Source organism: Barbus barbus, assembly GCF_936440315.1.
Source record: "Barbus barbus genome assembly, chromosome: 1".
NCBI classification, from domain to species: Eukaryota; Metazoa; Chordata; class Actinopteri; order Cypriniformes; family Cyprinidae; genus Barbus; species Barbus barbus.
In genome coordinates, this window is record NC_136729.1 from 1,010,355 (window position 1) to 1,027,408 (window position 17,054).

The 17,054-nt window shown below is 42.7% G+C and overlaps 3 protein-coding genes across 8 annotated transcripts in view; 1 reads left to right on the forward strand and 2 right to left on the reverse strand.

Annotated features, from left to right (window-relative positions):
• LOC306858186 (dr1-associated corepressor-like) lies at nucleotides 1-6,232 on the reverse strand. 2 transcript variants are annotated; one of them, XM_079398602.1, is made up of 7 exons: nucleotides 5,805-6,223; nucleotides 5,304-5,439; nucleotides 3,780-3,873; nucleotides 3,572-3,691; nucleotides 3,019-3,109; nucleotides 2,282-2,373; nucleotides 1-665 (listed from the first exon to the last, which is right to left on the reverse strand). In XM_079398602.1, exons 2-7 carry the CDS (start codon nucleotides 5,407-5,409, stop codon nucleotides 557-559), a joined length of 612 nt encoding a protein of 203 aa, XP_079254728.1. In that variant the 5' UTR covers nucleotides 5,410-5,439; nucleotides 5,805-6,223; the 3' UTR covers nucleotides 1-556. The 2 variants fall into 2 exon arrangements, with proteins under 2 accessions (XP_079254728.1, XP_079254727.1); XM_079398601.1 differs by having other exon boundaries at nucleotides 2-665; nucleotides 5,304-5,376; nucleotides 5,805-6,232.
• cUnh11orf68 (chromosome Un C11orf68 homolog) lies at nucleotides 5,276-7,667 on the forward strand. 5 transcript variants are annotated; one of them, XM_079394143.1, is made up of 3 exons: nucleotides 5,276-5,529; nucleotides 5,563-5,732; nucleotides 6,716-7,667. In XM_079394143.1, exon 3 carries the CDS (start codon nucleotides 6,788-6,790, stop codon nucleotides 7,490-7,492), a length of 705 nt encoding a protein of 234 aa, XP_079250269.1. In that variant the 5' UTR covers nucleotides 5,276-5,529; nucleotides 5,563-5,732; nucleotides 6,716-6,787; the 3' UTR covers nucleotides 7,493-7,667. The 5 variants fall into 5 exon arrangements, with proteins under 5 accessions (XP_079250269.1, XP_079250271.1, XP_079250267.1 ...); XM_079394145.1 differs by having other exon boundaries at nucleotides 5,276-5,732; XM_079394141.1 differs by lacking the exons at nucleotides 5,276-5,529; nucleotides 5,563-5,732 and adding an exon at nucleotides 6,042-6,319.
• Nucleotides 7,668-8,149: 482 nt separating this feature from the next.
• rela (v-rel avian reticuloendotheliosis viral oncogene homolog A) overlaps nucleotides 8,150-17,054 on the reverse strand; it is a 30,436-nt gene continuing 21,531 nt past the window's right edge. Inside the window, exons 8-11 of the mRNA XM_079392912.1 lie at nucleotides 15,750-15,965; nucleotides 11,248-11,325; nucleotides 11,059-11,151; nucleotides 8,150-10,324 (exon numbers count right to left, since the gene is read on the reverse strand). Coding sequence (XP_079249038.1) covers nucleotides 9,660-10,324; nucleotides 11,059-11,151; nucleotides 11,248-11,325; nucleotides 15,750-15,965 — 1,052 coding nt within the window. The 3' untranslated portion in view covers nucleotides 8,150-9,659. The remainder of the gene's footprint in view (nucleotides 10,325-11,058; nucleotides 11,152-11,247; nucleotides 11,326-15,749; nucleotides 15,966-17,054) is intronic.

The following is a 17,054-nucleotide window of genomic DNA, read 5'->3' on the forward strand; positions in this document are numbered from 1 at the left end:
TACTGAAACCTCAAAGTTTATTTCACTCATACAAAATCAAGAGAATGTTAAAAGCGAACAGACGAGAGAAGTCACCTGACTCTCTCCAGCTTCACAGCGAACATTAAAAGAGTCTAAAAGATAGAAAACAAAGGGGAAATCTATACAAATGTGCATCGCCCGAGGGAATGAACAGAGAGTGTGTCTGAAACAATTAAAACGCTCTCAGGACCAAACCAACGCATCAGATGAACCTGGAACAGAATGAATTATAAACTGCATGAAAGTGTGGCTAGACAGTTTAATCACTGCAAGAGAGAAGCTCTGCATTTCCCTTACAAAACAACTAAAACCAACCAAAACATCTCCTGGACTTCCTCAGACGCGAGTGATGCGCTCTTAAAACATGACCGGAGTCGAGAAGAACCAAAGAATAGTGCAGGAAACACGCTCTCGCTCCTGGGGCCGCTCATCCAAAGAAAAGAAACGCTGACTCAATAAAACAGCCTCAATAAAATAAGATTAAAAAAACCTAAAAGGTGTGAGTTGGAGGATGTGTGTGAGGAGAGCGGCGCAGCTAGGAGTCGTAGTCCTCCTCGTCTTCATCCTCGGTCCGGAGCGGCACAGAACCAGCCGGGAGCAGAGACATCAGAGACGCCTGCGGAGACACCAGCACCGCCTCCCCTCTGAACACACACACACACACACACCAGAGTCAGAGTTACACACACACCAGAGTCAGAGTTACACACACACCAGAGTCAGAGTTACACACACACACCAGAGTCAGAGTTACACACACACACCAGAGTCAGAGTTACACACACACACACACATACACACACACACACACACACACCAGAGTCAGAGTCACACACACACACACACACACACACCAGAGTCAGAGTTACACACACACACCAGAGTCAGAGTTACACACACACCAGAGTCAGAGTTACACACACACACCAGAGTCAGAGTTACACACACACACCAGAGTCAGAGTTACACACACACACCAGAGTCAGAGTTACACACACACACCAGAGTCAGAGTTACACACACACACACACATACACACACACACACACACACCAGAGTCAGAGTCACACACACACACACACACACCAGAGTCAGAGTTACACACACACCAGAGTCAGAGTTACACACACACACACACACACACATACACACACACACACACACCAGAGTCAGAGTCACACACACACACACACCAGAGTCAGTTACACACACACACACACACCAGAGAACACACACAACAGCCATACAAATCCAAGATTAAGACAGTTTTAACAAACTAAAAATAATGAGATATTGAGATATATAATGAGATATAAATAATGAGATATTTGTCAGTCATACAGAAATGAAACGGGTCAGATTGTCTTAATAGTTCTAATAAATTGAATAGGTTTGAAATACACAAACAAATCATCAATAAATCCAATTAGTTTCAGTTTTTTATATATGTGTGTGTGTGAGATCTGATCTGGGAAAACCCGTCAGATGTCACTCAGGGATGTTTTTTTTGGTCAAAATTAGGTTTTCATTCAATTATTATTCTATAACATCTTGTCTATCATCTCTGAAAATATCTGTCTTGGCAAAATTGATTTGGGTTCAGAAAAACTGATTTATTGCAGCGAGCAGAAAAGACTCTTAAAAACACGCAGCGGAGGTGCTTTCCCTGAAATGCTAATCTTACCAGGGGAACCCCTCCAAACAAATGTGGATTTGACCCCCGGAATCGAGCAGAGCAGTGTTACGCTGCATTTCATGAAGACTTCCACCTTAACATAATATAGGCTATTTAATAAAGGTAAAATATATATATATTCTTATTTACTTAAAGTTGGTCTAAAGTTTACAGAGTGTTTAAAAAGTGTAATCCACACGTTTACACACAGTGTGTTTATTACAGTGATGTTGAATTAATGACATAAATACTGTGTGGTAAAGCAACAGATGTGGTTTTATATTTCTGCAATCTACTTTAGTTTGTGTGATTTAATACTGACTTTCATAATGTTTACACCAGGCTTATTTGTCAGTGCTTTATGTTGTCATAATTATAACATGCTTACAAGGGGGAAGTTGAACAAATCAGTCATTATACTTCTGTGATTAAATAAAAATGTCACCTAATTTATCATAACATGTAGAACTGGCCTACAGAGAAGAACATTTATGTTTAATTATCAAATATTGTGTTGGTCATTAATTTATTAGTTTGTGTTAACCGGTCTAATATAAATGTGGTGTGTGGTGGTCTGGGCTGTACCTGTGGAAGAAAGCTGCAGGCTGTGTGTTTGTGCTGGTGTGAGACGTGTCCTCGTCCTCCTCTCCGTCTGTCTCACTGTCCTCTGAATCATCCTGAACACAACACAAACATGTTCAGACAGGACTTTCATTTGAAGCTTCATGCACGGAGCAGGCTTTACACGCTTGATGTGCACTGCATTAGATCACCTGCTCCAGAGTATAAATCACAGCACGCTTCACACCATTAAAATGTGACTCACAGCGGTGTCAGATGATCACTAGCATTATCAGCAGCTAAAAATGGCTTTATCTTCTGCTGTAGTGTCAGAAGGAAATATCAGTTTTATCCATTAATAGTAATAATCCAGTGAGATGTTTGAGATCTGATCTGATCATCATCAGTCTGTCTGGAATCACATGAAGAAACAGAACAAACTGAGACTAAATCCAGAAGAACTGTGTCTCTGCTTCAAGAAACCTCCTGAGAAACTCTGCTCAAGAGCACCGAGGACAAAAGCTGCTTTAAACACAGAGCATGCTCACAACACATGTTGAGTTAATTTAGTTCATAGAAGTTAACTGATCAAGAAAACCCATTTATGACAAGTGCCTAAAACTTTTAACAGCACTGTAGCTTTGCAGGAGCTTTCTTGAAGCGTCTTGGAAACGTTGCATTTTTAATCCAGTTTTGTGTGGACGTAAAGATGGCGTTGCATTGTGGGATAGAGTCTCACACAGCGAACAGGACTCATGTACCTCTTGCTCTGATTCGGTGCCAGAGAGTTTCTTGTCTTTGCCTTTGGCTCCAGCACCACCGTTCTTACGTCCTGAGCCGGGTTTACGACCTCTGAAACCACACACACACACACACACACACACACGCTTCAGCTGTGAAACCACACACACACACACACACACACACACACACACCTCAGCTGTGAGACCACACACACACACACCTCAGCTGTGAGACCACACACACACTTCAGCTGTGAAACCACACACACACTTCAGCTGTGAAACCACACACACACACACACACACACACACACTTCAGCTGTGAAACCACACACACACACACTTCAGCTGTGAGACCACACACACGCTTCAGCTGTGAAACCACACACACACACACACACACACACACACACGCTTCAGCTGTGAAACCACACACACACACACACACCTCAGCTGTGAGACCACACACACACACACGCTTCAGCTGTGAAACCACACACACACACACACACCTCAGCTGTGAGACCACACACACAAACACACTTCAGCTGTGAAACCACACACTCCTGACCTGCGCGGGATCTTCTCTCCCTCCGTGTGGTTCTCTTCTCCCTCGCCCTGTATGTCAGGAACCGCCGCCACCAGATCCTTGAGGAAGTCAAACTGCTGCTCCAGCTCGATGCACTGCTTCCTGCACACACACACACACACACACATGAGGAACCGGGCCAGCGGGCGGCTGGAAAGACACGTGGAAGTGGAAGGCGGCTGTGACTCACAGGTGTGAGGTGGTCATGGTTTTGGCGTTGCGTGACTGTGTGACGTGACACGCTTTGGTCAGGAGAGACTCCAGGAACAGCTCCAGAGCACGAGCTCAGATCAGAGTCAAGGAAAGAGCACCAACACACACTTTACATGCATCCATGCGGCCGACACACACTTTACATGCATCCATGCGGCCGACACACACACTTTACATGCATCCATGCGGCCGACACACACACTTTACATCCATCCATGCGGCCGACACACACACTTTACATCCATCCATGCGGCCGACACACACACTTTACATCCATCCATGCGGCCGACACACACACTTTACATCCATCCATGCGGCCGACACACACACTTTACATCCATCCATGCGGCCGACACACACACTTTACATCCATCCATGCGGCCGACACACACACTTTACATCCATCCATGCGGCCGACACACACACTTTACATCCATCCATGCGGCCGACACACACACTTTACATCCATCCATGCGGCCGACACACACACTTTACATCCATCCATGCGGCCGACACACACACTTTACATCCATCCATGCGGCCGACACACACACTTTACATCCATCCATGCGGCCGACACACACACTTTACATCCATCCATGCGGCCGACACACACACTTTACATCCATCCATGCGGCCGACACACACACTTTACATCCATCCATGCGGCCGACACACACACTTTACATCCATCCATGCGGCCGACACACACACTTTACATCCATCCATGCGGCCGACACACACACTTTACATCCATCCATGCGGCCGACACACACACTTTACATCCATCCATGCGGCCGACACACACACTTTACATCCATCCATGCGGCCGACACACACTTTACATCCATCCATGCGGCCGACACACACACTTTACATCCATCCATGCGGCCGACACACACACTTTACATCCATCCATGCGGCCGACACACACACTTTACATCCATCCATGCGGCCGACACACACTTTACATCCATCCATGCGGCCGACACACACACTTTACATCCATCCATGCGGCCGACACACACTTTACATCCATCCATGCGGCCGACACACACACTTTACATCCATCCATGCGGCCGACACACACACTTTACATCCATCCATGCGGCCGACACACACTTTACATCCATCCATGCGGCCGACACACACTTTACATCCATCCATGCGGCCGACACACACACTTTACATCCATCCATGCGGCCGACACACACTTTACTGAATCAGCACCGATCAAAACAGTCCAGAACAGCTGTAAACTATTCAGCTTTTGTGTTCTCCAGATGTTAACTGATGGACTGGAGTGGTGTGGATTATTGTGATGTTTTTATCAGCTGTTTGGACTCTCATTCTGACGGCACCCATTCACTGCAGAGCATCCATTGCTGAGACACTGATGCAGAGACACATTTCTACAAACCTGATGATCCTAAAAATACACAAGATGACGCGTGGAAGCAGAATAGCCCAAACAACACAAACAGTGAGAGCAAAAGGATACAGATGATGACCGGAACTGCGGCGGCGACTTTGCCGATTTCTTCATCCGTCTGCATGATCTTCTTAATCCTGGCCTGCAAAACCAAACACAAAGACTCTCCAGTCATTCAGCGCCGTGCAGACACCGAGCTGCATCTCTATATGAGAAGTGAAAGACGTAAGGCAGAGATCAGTCATGCGTGAGAGTCTGTCAACACAAGCACATTCTGACTAAACCGGAGTCCAGTGTGAACACAGGCTAAACCCAAACCGGAGTCCAGTGTGAACACAGACTAAACCCAAACCGGAGTCCAGTGTGAACACAGACTAAACCCAAACCGGAGTCCAGTGTGAACACAGACTAAACCCAAACCGGATCAGCCTGAACACCACAGAGAGAGAGGAGGGTAGCTAGCATTCATGCTAACCCCCCGATGAGCTAATCTTGACGGTAAGCCTGAGTAAAGCAGTCTCGTGCAGTAAACATGACGTGCTGATAGGCATGCTGATGTTAGCGGCTCACCGGAGGGAATCTGGAGTTATATTTCTTCTTCTTGCTCGGCATCTCGGCGCAGTCTGCTCTCAAACTACAGATATATGAAGATAAACTCGCTGGATTCCCGCAGCTCCGTCGCTAAAACGATTAAAGCGCCATCACCGATCACCGTCCGTGCCTTTCTGCGATATTTATCGGTATTTTACGGTGGATTTTCTCCTGATTTCTGGTTGCGCGAGTTATCGCTGCTTTATGGTGCTTTTTGTGCTTCCGGGTGTTTAAATAAAGTTACAGAGTCGGAAACCGAATCGGCTTAAAATAAAAACACGTTTTTTTTATAATAGAATTTAGTCAACGATATAGAGTAAATATTATTTGTATTATCTTTATTGTTTTTATTTTCGCTAAACACCAGCGCTTCACCCTCCATCACGGAAGGTGGCGGAAACGAACCAACAGAGAAGAAGCAGAAGCCGGAAGCGTTGAGGCGGATGAGAGCCGCGGTGACTCAGCAGAGTTTTGCTAGAAAAACACACAACAGAGTGAGAATTTTACTCTTTTGATACGTTTCATACGACAAAGATCATATTAACACGACAGCAGATGGGTTTGTGATGAACTGCGGGACCGAGAGAGAGTCAGCACTTCCTAAATATGATCTGAATATAAACACATTTAACAACATGATGTAACATTTAGACATTCAATATATTTCTATCAATATAGACAGCTCAGTGTTTTCAAACTGCATGAGTTACTATGTGAGTGTGTATACTGGACAGAGTATGAATTATAAGGTTTTGTCGAGCTCTTAATAATGAAGTTGACAGATACATGTACAATCTCAGGAAACATCCACATTGTGTGAGAAAAGCCAACATTAAGAGATGCTGAGGGGAAGAAGTCAAGTGATGGTTATTTATACGACGCTTTTACAGATTTGTTCCAGCAGCTGGAGCTCTGGTGTGTTCTGTGTGAGAGGTCAGAGCGGAGCTGACCAGCGGCTGGCCATGACGGAGGACCAGCATCTCTCAGCCGAGGACTACGCCGCCGAGGCCATGGCCGCCGACATGGACCCCTGGATCGTGTTCGACGTCCGCAAGACGCCCCGCGCAGAGTTCAGCGGCTGGCTGGAGTCCCACCGGCCCTCGCAGGTCAGCCGGCACGGAGCCGGGGGCCCGGTGGGCTGGATCGCGGTGCGCGGGCCGCAGTACTGGAGCGACACCGGAGACGTGGAGGGGCTGCAGGACAGCTGGGAGACGCTGCTGGAGAGCGGGCGCAGCGTCAGCTTCCACACCATCAGAGAGCTGGCGCTCAATCACAGCGTGCTCTACGGCAAGTGGCTGATGCACCTGGACACGGGCTTCAAGGTGGACCGCGCCTGGGAGAGCATCGCCAGAGCCGCGCTGGACGGCAAGATCGACTCGGCCAAAGTCAGCCCCCGAGACCCGCACTCCGACTCCAGGCACGTCATCTGCGTCTACAACCAGAACTTCACCGACGAGGAGCAGGTGATGCGCCTGGACTCCACCATCCGCGCCGCCGGCGTCAAGTGCATCCTCTACTACAAACCTGACGTCTACTCGTACCTGGGCATCTACCGCAACAACCGCTGGAAGATCTGCCCCACCATCTACGAGAGCATGTTCGACCTGGAGAGCGTTCCTCGCCGCTCACACATCGTCAACAAGGTCACCAACCAGGAGGTGACGTGAAGCTGCTTTCCTCCCGTCTCCTGTTCTGGCGTCCAGCGGGGACTGCACCTGAAGACAAGCCCAAATGTTGAAGGGCTTTGAGATTTTTCAGTTTTTCCTTTTAAAGAGTCATTTTTCTATTTGACAAGGTTTTGTTCATTCGTTCGTTTTGCCAAATAAATCCGGGATGTTTCAACCGGTGTTTCTCTGTGAGATAAAGCAGTTGCTCACATTCATTGCAGCTCACATGAGACAAAAGTGTTTAGTTTGTGCACAACACAGGTCCTCCTCCAGTCGTGTCAAAACAGCAGATCTGCACCACACGCAGAGATGAAAACTCTGGATTATGATGAAAATCGGAATTACAAGATGTAAGCTCAAAATTACGAGAAAGTGAGAAAAACAAGAATATTCTGAATTGTGAAATGTAAACACTACAGGGAAGAAATCAGAATTGAGATATAAACTTAAAACTACAAGAAAAAAAACAGCCAGAAAGTCAAGAAAAAGTGAGAAAAACAAGAAATATCAGAATTGTGATGTACAAAAAAATCAGAAATGCACGAAAAAAAAGATTTGCAAGATGTAAACTTTAAAATTACAAGACAAACTCAGAATAACAAGGAAAAAAAGGCAAAATTGTAAGATATAAACTCATAATTATGAAAAAGGCAGAACTGTGATATAAATGCATTTATTACAGCTGAAATAATAGTACAAAAGCATATTTAATTTCTACAAATGGAGTCAAAACAAGAGGTTTAACTGCTGCAAGCTCACAAAACAGAAACCATTACCTCCGTCTCTCTTCCCATGCAAGCGGAGCGATTAACGATTGTGCTGCGTAACGAACATCAAACGAGCCTGCAGTAGCATCATGAAGGATTACTGCGGTAAAGCTGCAGCGGTGGCTCTGCTGAACTCTGTCCTTCACACAGGTAGCTCCTCTTCAGAATATTTACAAGTTCTATGAGCCAGCCGCACACTTCTCTTCTGCAGGCAGCTGTCAGTGCTGGGTTTGGCACAAACAGCCAGGGATTGTCAGATTTATTCATGCATAATGTGTAACAGATCACCAGAATAAAGCAGCAGACAATAAAAGACAAACAGCGACTACAGACGAGACTGACAGAACGAACGAAGCCTTCAGAGATGCTCTAACGGGACCCGCACTAGATAAACGAGACGACTTCCTAGTGCTCATAGTCATTTAGGGCTAATCCTGCAGCTCCATTTCTTTCCTTTTCATTTTTCTGGATCCTGTTTCAATGGTAAATTCAATTTTAGTAACCACAAAGCTTGTCCAATTAATTGAAATCATAAAAGTTACACAATTTAACAAACGATTTATCAAAGTTGAACAAAAATGACATTTTGGGCCCTATGAAATCAGTTTTATTTACTTTCAATTTCATGATTTTCTATTTTAAATTTTCCATTTTAGTAATAAAGTAGAGCTTAAAAGCAGGTATAATTCCTTGAAATTTAATAAGCAACGACTTATAAGTTTAACAAATTTATTTTGAAATCTGTTTTTATTTTGTATAAAAGTCTCAGTCCCAAATTTAGTTTTCTTTATAATTATCCTAGTCCATTTTAATGGCTTACTTACATTATTATAATAACATTTTAACAGTATAATAATGTATTCACATTTCTGCGCAGTGCCCTATGAAATCTTTTATTTGATGTTTTTCAGAAAATCTGCATTGACTTAATTCTCCTGGATTTATGATTTAATACAAATGTATTATCGGTGGCAAGCAAATAACGGCATAAAATCTTGAAAGAATGATTAAACATATCAATGTTTTATCCCTTAGGTACAAGATTAATTAAATTATCAAATGAAAACTTTAATTCCTGGCTGCAAAACACAGGTTTACCTTTTAAAAAATAAGACAAAAATGGTGTGATGCTCCTTTAAAAGTGTTAATAAACTCTTCTTAGTTGAAGAAGTACATTCTATAGTGGCCATAATTGCTGGGTGAGCACTAGAGCTCAGAGTTCTCCACAGTCATTGGTCTGCGAGGCTGTGGATGCTGCGCAGTGATTGGCTGAGCCGGTCAGTAAGGCACTGTGGTTTAGCTGGTGATCCTGCTTCAGGGTGAGAGATGCGAGGAGAAAGCACTGTACACAAGACCGTCTGAAGTCATCACGAATACAAGGGCCCTCAGGTTCCCGTGCTCTAGGTGGGGTGTCCGGACAGAAAGCCCACCTGGTTTGTGCTGGTGAAGATGGACATGAAGCGGTCGTCGTCGATGGAGTTGAGCACCTCCAGATCGTCCAGGACGGCCGGGGCCGTGGGGGCCGCGCTCTCCATCATGCTCTCGCTCTGGATGAGGCTGGCGATGCTGGGAGGGAAGGACATCCAGGTGGAGCCGGGCACCGTGGGGTCCTCCGCAGGCCTGGCTTCGCCCGCCAGCCCGCTCTGGCCCAGCAGCGCCTGGAAATCCTCGATGTTGATGTTGTCCACGTCGGAGCCGTGCACCTCAGAGAAGCTGGGGAACTCGGGCAGCTCGTCGCTGAAGGCGTCCTGGGGAGCGGTGCTGGGGACGGGGCCGGGGCCCGGCTCGGAGGCGCTCATCTGCTCCGCCGTGATGAAGTTGCTCAGGGTGAAGTCCTGCAGGTCTGACAGATTGACCGTGGGGAAGTCCTGCGGCACGCTGGGGTTCTGGAAGATCGCAGGTTTGGGCTGGGAGTCCACCTTCAGGGTCTGCAGGAACTTCCAGGTGTCGCTGGTGGAGCTGGAGGCCGGCGGATCCAGCTTAAGGGAACTCTGAGCAGACTGAGGGAACAGCTGACTGTAGAACGAGGAGGTCTGCGGTTTCACCGACACACCCGCAGACGGCACTGAAACACACAGAGACGTGCTTTACACACTATACCTGCAGCACACGTCACCCTGGAGCATTAAACCAGCAATAAATAATCTCTCCATTGATGTATGGTTTGTTAGGATAGGACAATATTTGTCTGAGATACAACTATTAGAAAATCTGGAATCTGAGGGAGCAAAAAAATCTAAATATTGAGAAAATCTCCTTTAAAGTTGTTCAAATGAAGCTCTTAGCAATGCATATTACTAATCAGAAATTAAGTTTAGATATATTTATGGTAGGAAATTTACTAAATATCTTCATGGAACATGATCTTAATATCCTAATGATTTTTGTCATAAAAGAGAAATGTATAATTTTGATCCATACAATGTATTGTTGGCTATTGCTGCAGATATACCTGTGTTACTCATGACTGCTTTGTGCTCCAGGGTCAGATACCAAACAGCTGATAAAAACATCACAATAATCCACAGCACTCCAGTCCATCAGGTAACATCTGGAGAAGACAAAAGCTGATTGTGATGTTTTTATCAGCTGTTTGGACTCTCATTCTGACGGCACCCATTCACTGCAGAGCATCCATTGCTGAGACACTGATGCAGAGACACATTTATACAAACCTGATGAAGAAACAAACTCATCCTGATCTCAGATGAACTGAGCGTGAACACATTTTCAGCTCATCTGTATTTTTAACTGTTTTTAAACTCCTAATCATGCATGTTTCAGTTTAGCTCTGGTTACCTGGTGGGAGGCTGCAGGCCGCTGGGGGTTTAGAGATGCCTAGTGTTCGTTTAGCGGTGCTAAACGGCCGTCGGTCTGCAGGCACAGAGGATCCTGCACATACAGCACATGCACTGATCATCAGCTCTGTGTGTTCAGTAACAAGCTAAAATAACACTGTATGACAGTGATACACACACACACACACACCTGTGATGATGCTGTTCAGTTTGAGGTTCTGCAGCATTCCCTCTGTTCTCTTGCGCTTCTCCATCAGTCTGTGCTCATCTGCTCATTCAACACAGAACAAACAATATCACGATTCTTTCAGAAATATCACGATTCTGTGTCATGTTGGAAACTAATTTCCCAATCAAGGTAACAAATATAAAAAGGATGGCAGATATTTAGGCCAAAGTGGGTGAAGATAAAAATCTGTCATTATTTTATCTTTCTTATTAAAAAATAAGAACAAAGATACACATTACAAATACACATAATATACAAATACAACAAACAGTGCTTTATTTTCAGGTACAATAGGTGTATTTAGCAGAGCATTCAAGAAACTGTGAACAAATATAGAAATAAAACACTAGATAGACTGATTCCTAAAGCAACTGTATTAAAGTTTTTCGGTCAAGAATAGAGTGATTTTTCTCTGTGTTTGGTGTTTTATTAACGTTAAAGGACGATGATGAGTTTCTTTCTTCTGCTGAACATAAATGCTATTTTGAAGAAGCAGGAAAACCAATCAGTTGCTGGTCCTCAGTGACTTCCACAGGATTGTTCTTTCCTATCAAAGACAATGTGGACCAGCAACTGTTTGGTTACCCTCATTCTTCAAAATATCTTCTTTTGGGTTCAGCACAAGAAATTAATAGTGGTTTGGGAAACATGTGAGTGAGTAAATAATGACAGAAATGTAATTTTAGGGTGAACTATCCCTTTAATGACAGTCGACAGCACGTTTAGTGTCCTGTCCCTTTAAGAGCTGCACGCATCTAATATACAGGCACGCATCCGTTTCTCTCTTAACTATTTACTTTCATTTTAGAGATAACCAACTCAGTCTGTATGGAAACCTTGTATGTTTTGACAGTATTAGCGCAAAAGATAAGTTAGCTGAGTAATCAGGCGCTGTTAGACAGGTGTTTAGTGCGTGCTTCAGGTGTAGGAATGAAATGTTTAACCGGCAAGGCTTTAAAGCACATGCAGATAATGTTGTGAATCAGTGAGTGTAACTCTAGCGCTGAGTTAGCACTGAAGGGAAGGTGTTAGGGCTGTAGTACTCGAGTCCAGACTCAAGACCTGTTTCTGTCGTCTCCGACTCGTTGGTATTTGGACTCGGACTCGACCGAGTCCAGCTATATATGCTTTTGTTTTCTCTTTCAAAACAAATTAATCTGGCTCGCTTGTTGGGAAAATGGGTAATGTAATTGGTTTAACTCCTTCTAGAACGGGCCCTGCCATTGGTCGGCTGCTCATACGCCTGGCTCTGAGTGTGTGCTGCAGGAGGCATACATCATTGCTATTTTGGCCACAGACACAATGTTGAAGAGTTGCACAATACAGTTTGATTTTACAAAGTACGTTGGAGTCCACATCACTTTCCTTCGCTTTTAAACGGCTTATAAATGCCCGTGCGCATTTTACCTTCACTTTCATTCCCAGTTCCCAGCTTATCTAGAACTTACAACGACTAACTTTCTGCAATAAATATGGGACTTTTATTAACAAAACAAATACAAATGCACCATTACCATGCTATAAGATATATATATATATAAAAAATAACGCATTTACAAAATGTTTAAATAAATTAAAAAAAATAAACCCTGAAAATCAGCAAATGCTGAGGAACCAAATGAATAAGAAACAGAACGAATAAAGCCTGGAAGATCAAACACCTTGATGTAAAATAAAATAAATAAATGACACAAAAATTGAAATAAAGTAACAATAAGCAAACACTGTGGCTATGGCTGGGCCATTTTAATGTTTTGCCACAATTCTTTTTTTTTTTATAAATCGAGGAATCCAGATTTTGAATAGAAATATGACCAAACGCTAGAATCAGACACTTTGCCAATAACAGTAAAGAGAGAAGACCGATCCAAACGCATGATTAAGCGCTCTCGGTGCCGTTCACACAGAATGTGCTTTGTGTTCTCAAAGATGCCACGCGGCAGTGGAACAGGAAAACATGCAAGAAGATGGGAGTCAAACATGTTTTAATAACTAGAGCGCCGTGTTTTTAGAAAGCCGTTTCATGCACGAGATACGAGAGAATTTAAGCATTTTTCTTGTATTATTTCTGAACATATGTGCATAAGAAGAGTTTGTACACGATGTAGTTGTAGTTCATACATCTTTTCTGCAAAGATATTTAGTGATTTAACATCTACATCATGATGGCAACTTCATGTGTAGAGTTTTCTTTAACCAGAGGGTTAATAAAGAAATAGTTGCTTCAATCATGCTGTAGTTATATTTTCAAGTTGACTAGTTAAAATCGTACAAAATCGAGAATTGGTCAAATGTTCTGAGAAAATCAAGATTTTTTTTTTTTGCCATATCACCAACCCTAGAAACAAATAAAAAAACCTTCCAATCTTTAATTGTTCTCTAACTGAACACCTGTAACACTGTCTATATCCCCTATCCCCGGGGGACATATAGGCACCTGTATTATATGGCCTAAGGCAAACAGCAAACAAATGCTGATATATCATATCAGGATATTTTGTGAGGAAGTGCTGTGGTATTTTTGGTTTCTTCTCATGTCTGCTGCTCTCTCTCCCTGTCAGTGTCCTCATCTGATGTCATGTTTGTTTGTTTTTTAGCTGCAAGGCATGAACACACACTTTTCTGTCACCGAGCACATAACTTTACTCTACTTTGATAACTTAAATGCCTGGTGAATAGGCAAACTAGCTTGAAAATTAAGTAGTGTTAGGATAACGTTATTCATGTCAAGCTCTGCACAAGCTGCACGATTCTGGATAAATTGAGAATCACGATCTTGTCTCAAACAGAGATCACGATTCTCCCACGAAACAAAATAATGTGACAAAATACCATTGCTGCAGTCTATTTAAGTGTTTAATTTGAACGAATCATTAAACATTTAAATTGCTATGTATTTCTAATATATTTAGTTCATTAAAATGATGATAAAGTGGTTTGAATGATTTAATGTCTCGCTCATAAATACTTCACTTGTTTCTTTACTGGATGAATCAGTGTTTTTAAACTAATCTCTTGATTCAATCACAAATACAGTTTTAAGTCACTTCTCTGCACCTAGTGGCCAAACAATGCCATCGACACAAACATTATTTGAAGCGCCAGTTAACTTTCAAGAGCTCTATTTTGATCGCTACCATAAACATCAGTGTTTATATCTGACCTGTTAACTTATGAATGACTGTAATACAGAAATAATACTGTGTTTGTGGATCTGTTACTCAAACACGGTATCTCTCAGCTCTGTCAGCAGCTGAACGCAGATGTGAATGCTCCGGGAAGACTTTATTAAAGGTTTATTAGACACGGGCGAAGCTCTAGTGCAAATATAGCAGTATTTATCCAAGTACCTGCACTTTTTTGGACTGAAAGCCCTAATATAAGGACGCTGTTCAGTGAGTGCAGCTAATAAACCGCAGCAGATCTGAATATGAATGTGCTTTTATTCTGTTCACAGTTCCTCTAGAATATCAATGCAATCACGTCGACTCCAGAGGATAAAGTTAACTCAACTCAAACTTTCCACATCCACCCGACCCGTTTCCCTTAGTTAAGTACCGTGTGTACTGTCCTCTTTTCAGAAATCAGACGGCGGGAGTAAAAAAGGTACGAGACCGAGCAGGATTTAGTTTTGCTGTCTATTTGCAGTCTCTTTTTAATGATAGGTTACGCATTTGTCAATCATCCTACTTGCTAGATGGGGAATGAACCCAGCGCTCTGATTGGTCGAAGCTCTTTCTTTGCTGTTGCTTGATTGGTTTGTGCTGCACAAAGGCGTCAGCAGGTTTTTGCGTAGTTTAAAGTGACAAATCGTACCTGCGTACTTAGAGCTCAAAATGCGTGCCCGCTACACAACATGCGTACAGGTCAGCAGGTCTGCAAGTTAGAGCTAAACTCTGCAGGACACCGGCCCTCCAGCACTGAGTCTGGACACCCTGCTTTAGAACAAGTAACAAGCTCAAGAACGGGAACATGTAGATTTATTTTAGACTTATGCTGCTTGTTCTTTGTAATATTTTCCATTGGCAGCCCAGAATGTGATTGTTACACTTTAATAAAAATGCTGAAAATGTGAAGTTGCACTTCAGCTTACGCGACTTTTTGCTAAACCTAAAGTAAATAAAATGGCCTAATTTGATCCTACAGTGTTCCTGCACATGCTTTTAGATCATTACAAATAATAATGCAACATGATTATCTTAGAATAGAAGATATGCTGTCTCTCGTGACCTAAACCTCACATAAATGATCAATAGTTAAGTATGTGGTTTTGACTGTCTCATTTGGACTTGACTTGGACTCGGTCTTGACTCAGACTTGATAGTCCTGGTCTTGGACTCGACAAAGGTGGACTAGACTACAGCCCTAGATTGTGTGTGGTGTTGTAGAGTATATAGAGCTGATAATGAGCTCTGAGGTGTTTCTCCTCAAGCGGAGCGCTGGTGTCGGGGCAGGGCTCTCACCCGGGTCGGCCGGCAGGTACTGGAAGTCCATGGGTTCGCTGACCTCGCGGTCGGACGGCCTGCGCAGCTGCATCTTCACGCGCACCGGCTCCGTCAGGTTAGCGTTGTGGTACGGTGGCGTGCGGAAGACGATAGCCACCTGCCGGTGAACATCAGCCTGAGAGAAGCTGCCCTTGCTCTCCCATGAGTCCTGGAAGAAGCGCACCTCGATGTCCTCTACAAAACACAAGCAACGATACACTACTACTGACACAAACACGCACTCAAACTAAACAAGCAGCAAAATAATGATTTACTATGTGCAGCTGGATGCCAAGGCATCACTACTCTCTCTTTTAGTTTAACTTGAAGCACTGGAATAACTAAAACTGAAATAAAGAGCTGTATAAACATTAAATAAATCACTAACACTGGGCTGTTTTTGAGTATTTGACCGACAGCCATCGGATCAGTCACAGTTCTATATGCTGCATTATCACTAATAATCTTGAAAAGTACCTTAAAAACCTTGAAACAAAATCACTTACTTCAGAAGTATTCTTTAATAATAAAAATAACAACAATAATAAATGTTTTATTTTTCTTATGCCACAATTTACAGATTAGCAAAGTTAAACTCAAGATAAATAAACTTAACTCAATACATGGACTGTTAAATATTCTCTTGATTTGGGTTCTGAAGTAAATTAGCCTCATTGTAAATAAGTCATTTAGATATTTTACTGGAAAACTAAAATTAAATTTAAAATGTTATTCCCTTGAAATTAAATCAAGGTTAAGTGAGAAAAAAAAAGTATTTTAAATTTCAACTAGTTGACGTGATATTTCTTATTTTTTGTAGTTTAATTATATTAATTAATTATTTTTCTTACTTTAATTTTAAGTTTAAATTAATTAAAATATAAGAACTTCATATTTTTATATTAAAACTAACAACAAAAAACAATGACATTACTAAACATTTTACAGTAAAAATTTAAATGTAAAATATAAAATTATTTTATTAAAACTTGCTTTATTTCAGCTTTCATTTTTCTAACAATTTAATACGTTTTCTACTAAAATTTAATAGGGAACTAATAAAAATGACTAACTTTCAACAGAAAGTATAAAACGTAAAGATATTAACTCTTTCCCCGCCAGCGTTTCTGAAAAGGTTTCCAGCCACCGCCAGCGTTTTTGCTGATTTTCACTAAAAGTCCATCATGGTGCCCAGAATATTTTGCTGTATGAATATCTGAACATGCAAAACATCAAAATAAAGATCAGACCCTCTACTTTCAAACTGAAAATCTGTTTTATTCT

Excerpts from the sequence above, each read along its gene's own strand:
- LOC306858186 (XM_079398601.1), bottom strand. The coding sequence starts at position 5,846 with ATGCCGAGCAAGAAGAAGAAATATAACTCCAGATTCCCTCCG. Across the intron at positions 3,874-5,303 it reads CGCAGTTCCGGTCATCATCT|CTCGTGCTCTGGAGCTGTTC; the intron begins GTATCCTTTTGC and ends CTCTGATCTGAG. Across the intron at positions 2,374-3,018 it reads GCACCGAATCAGAGCAAGAG|GATGATTCAGAGGACAGTGA; the intron begins GTACATGAGTCC and ends TGTTGTGTTCAG.
- cUnh11orf68 (XM_079394141.1), top strand. The coding sequence starts at position 6,269 with ATGAGAGCCGCGGTGACTCAGCAGAGTTTTGCTAGAAAAACACACAAC. Across the intron at positions 6,320-6,715 it reads CTAGAAAAACACACAACAGA|ATTTGTTCCAGCAGCTGGAG; the intron begins GTGAGAATTTTA and ends ACGCTTTTACAG.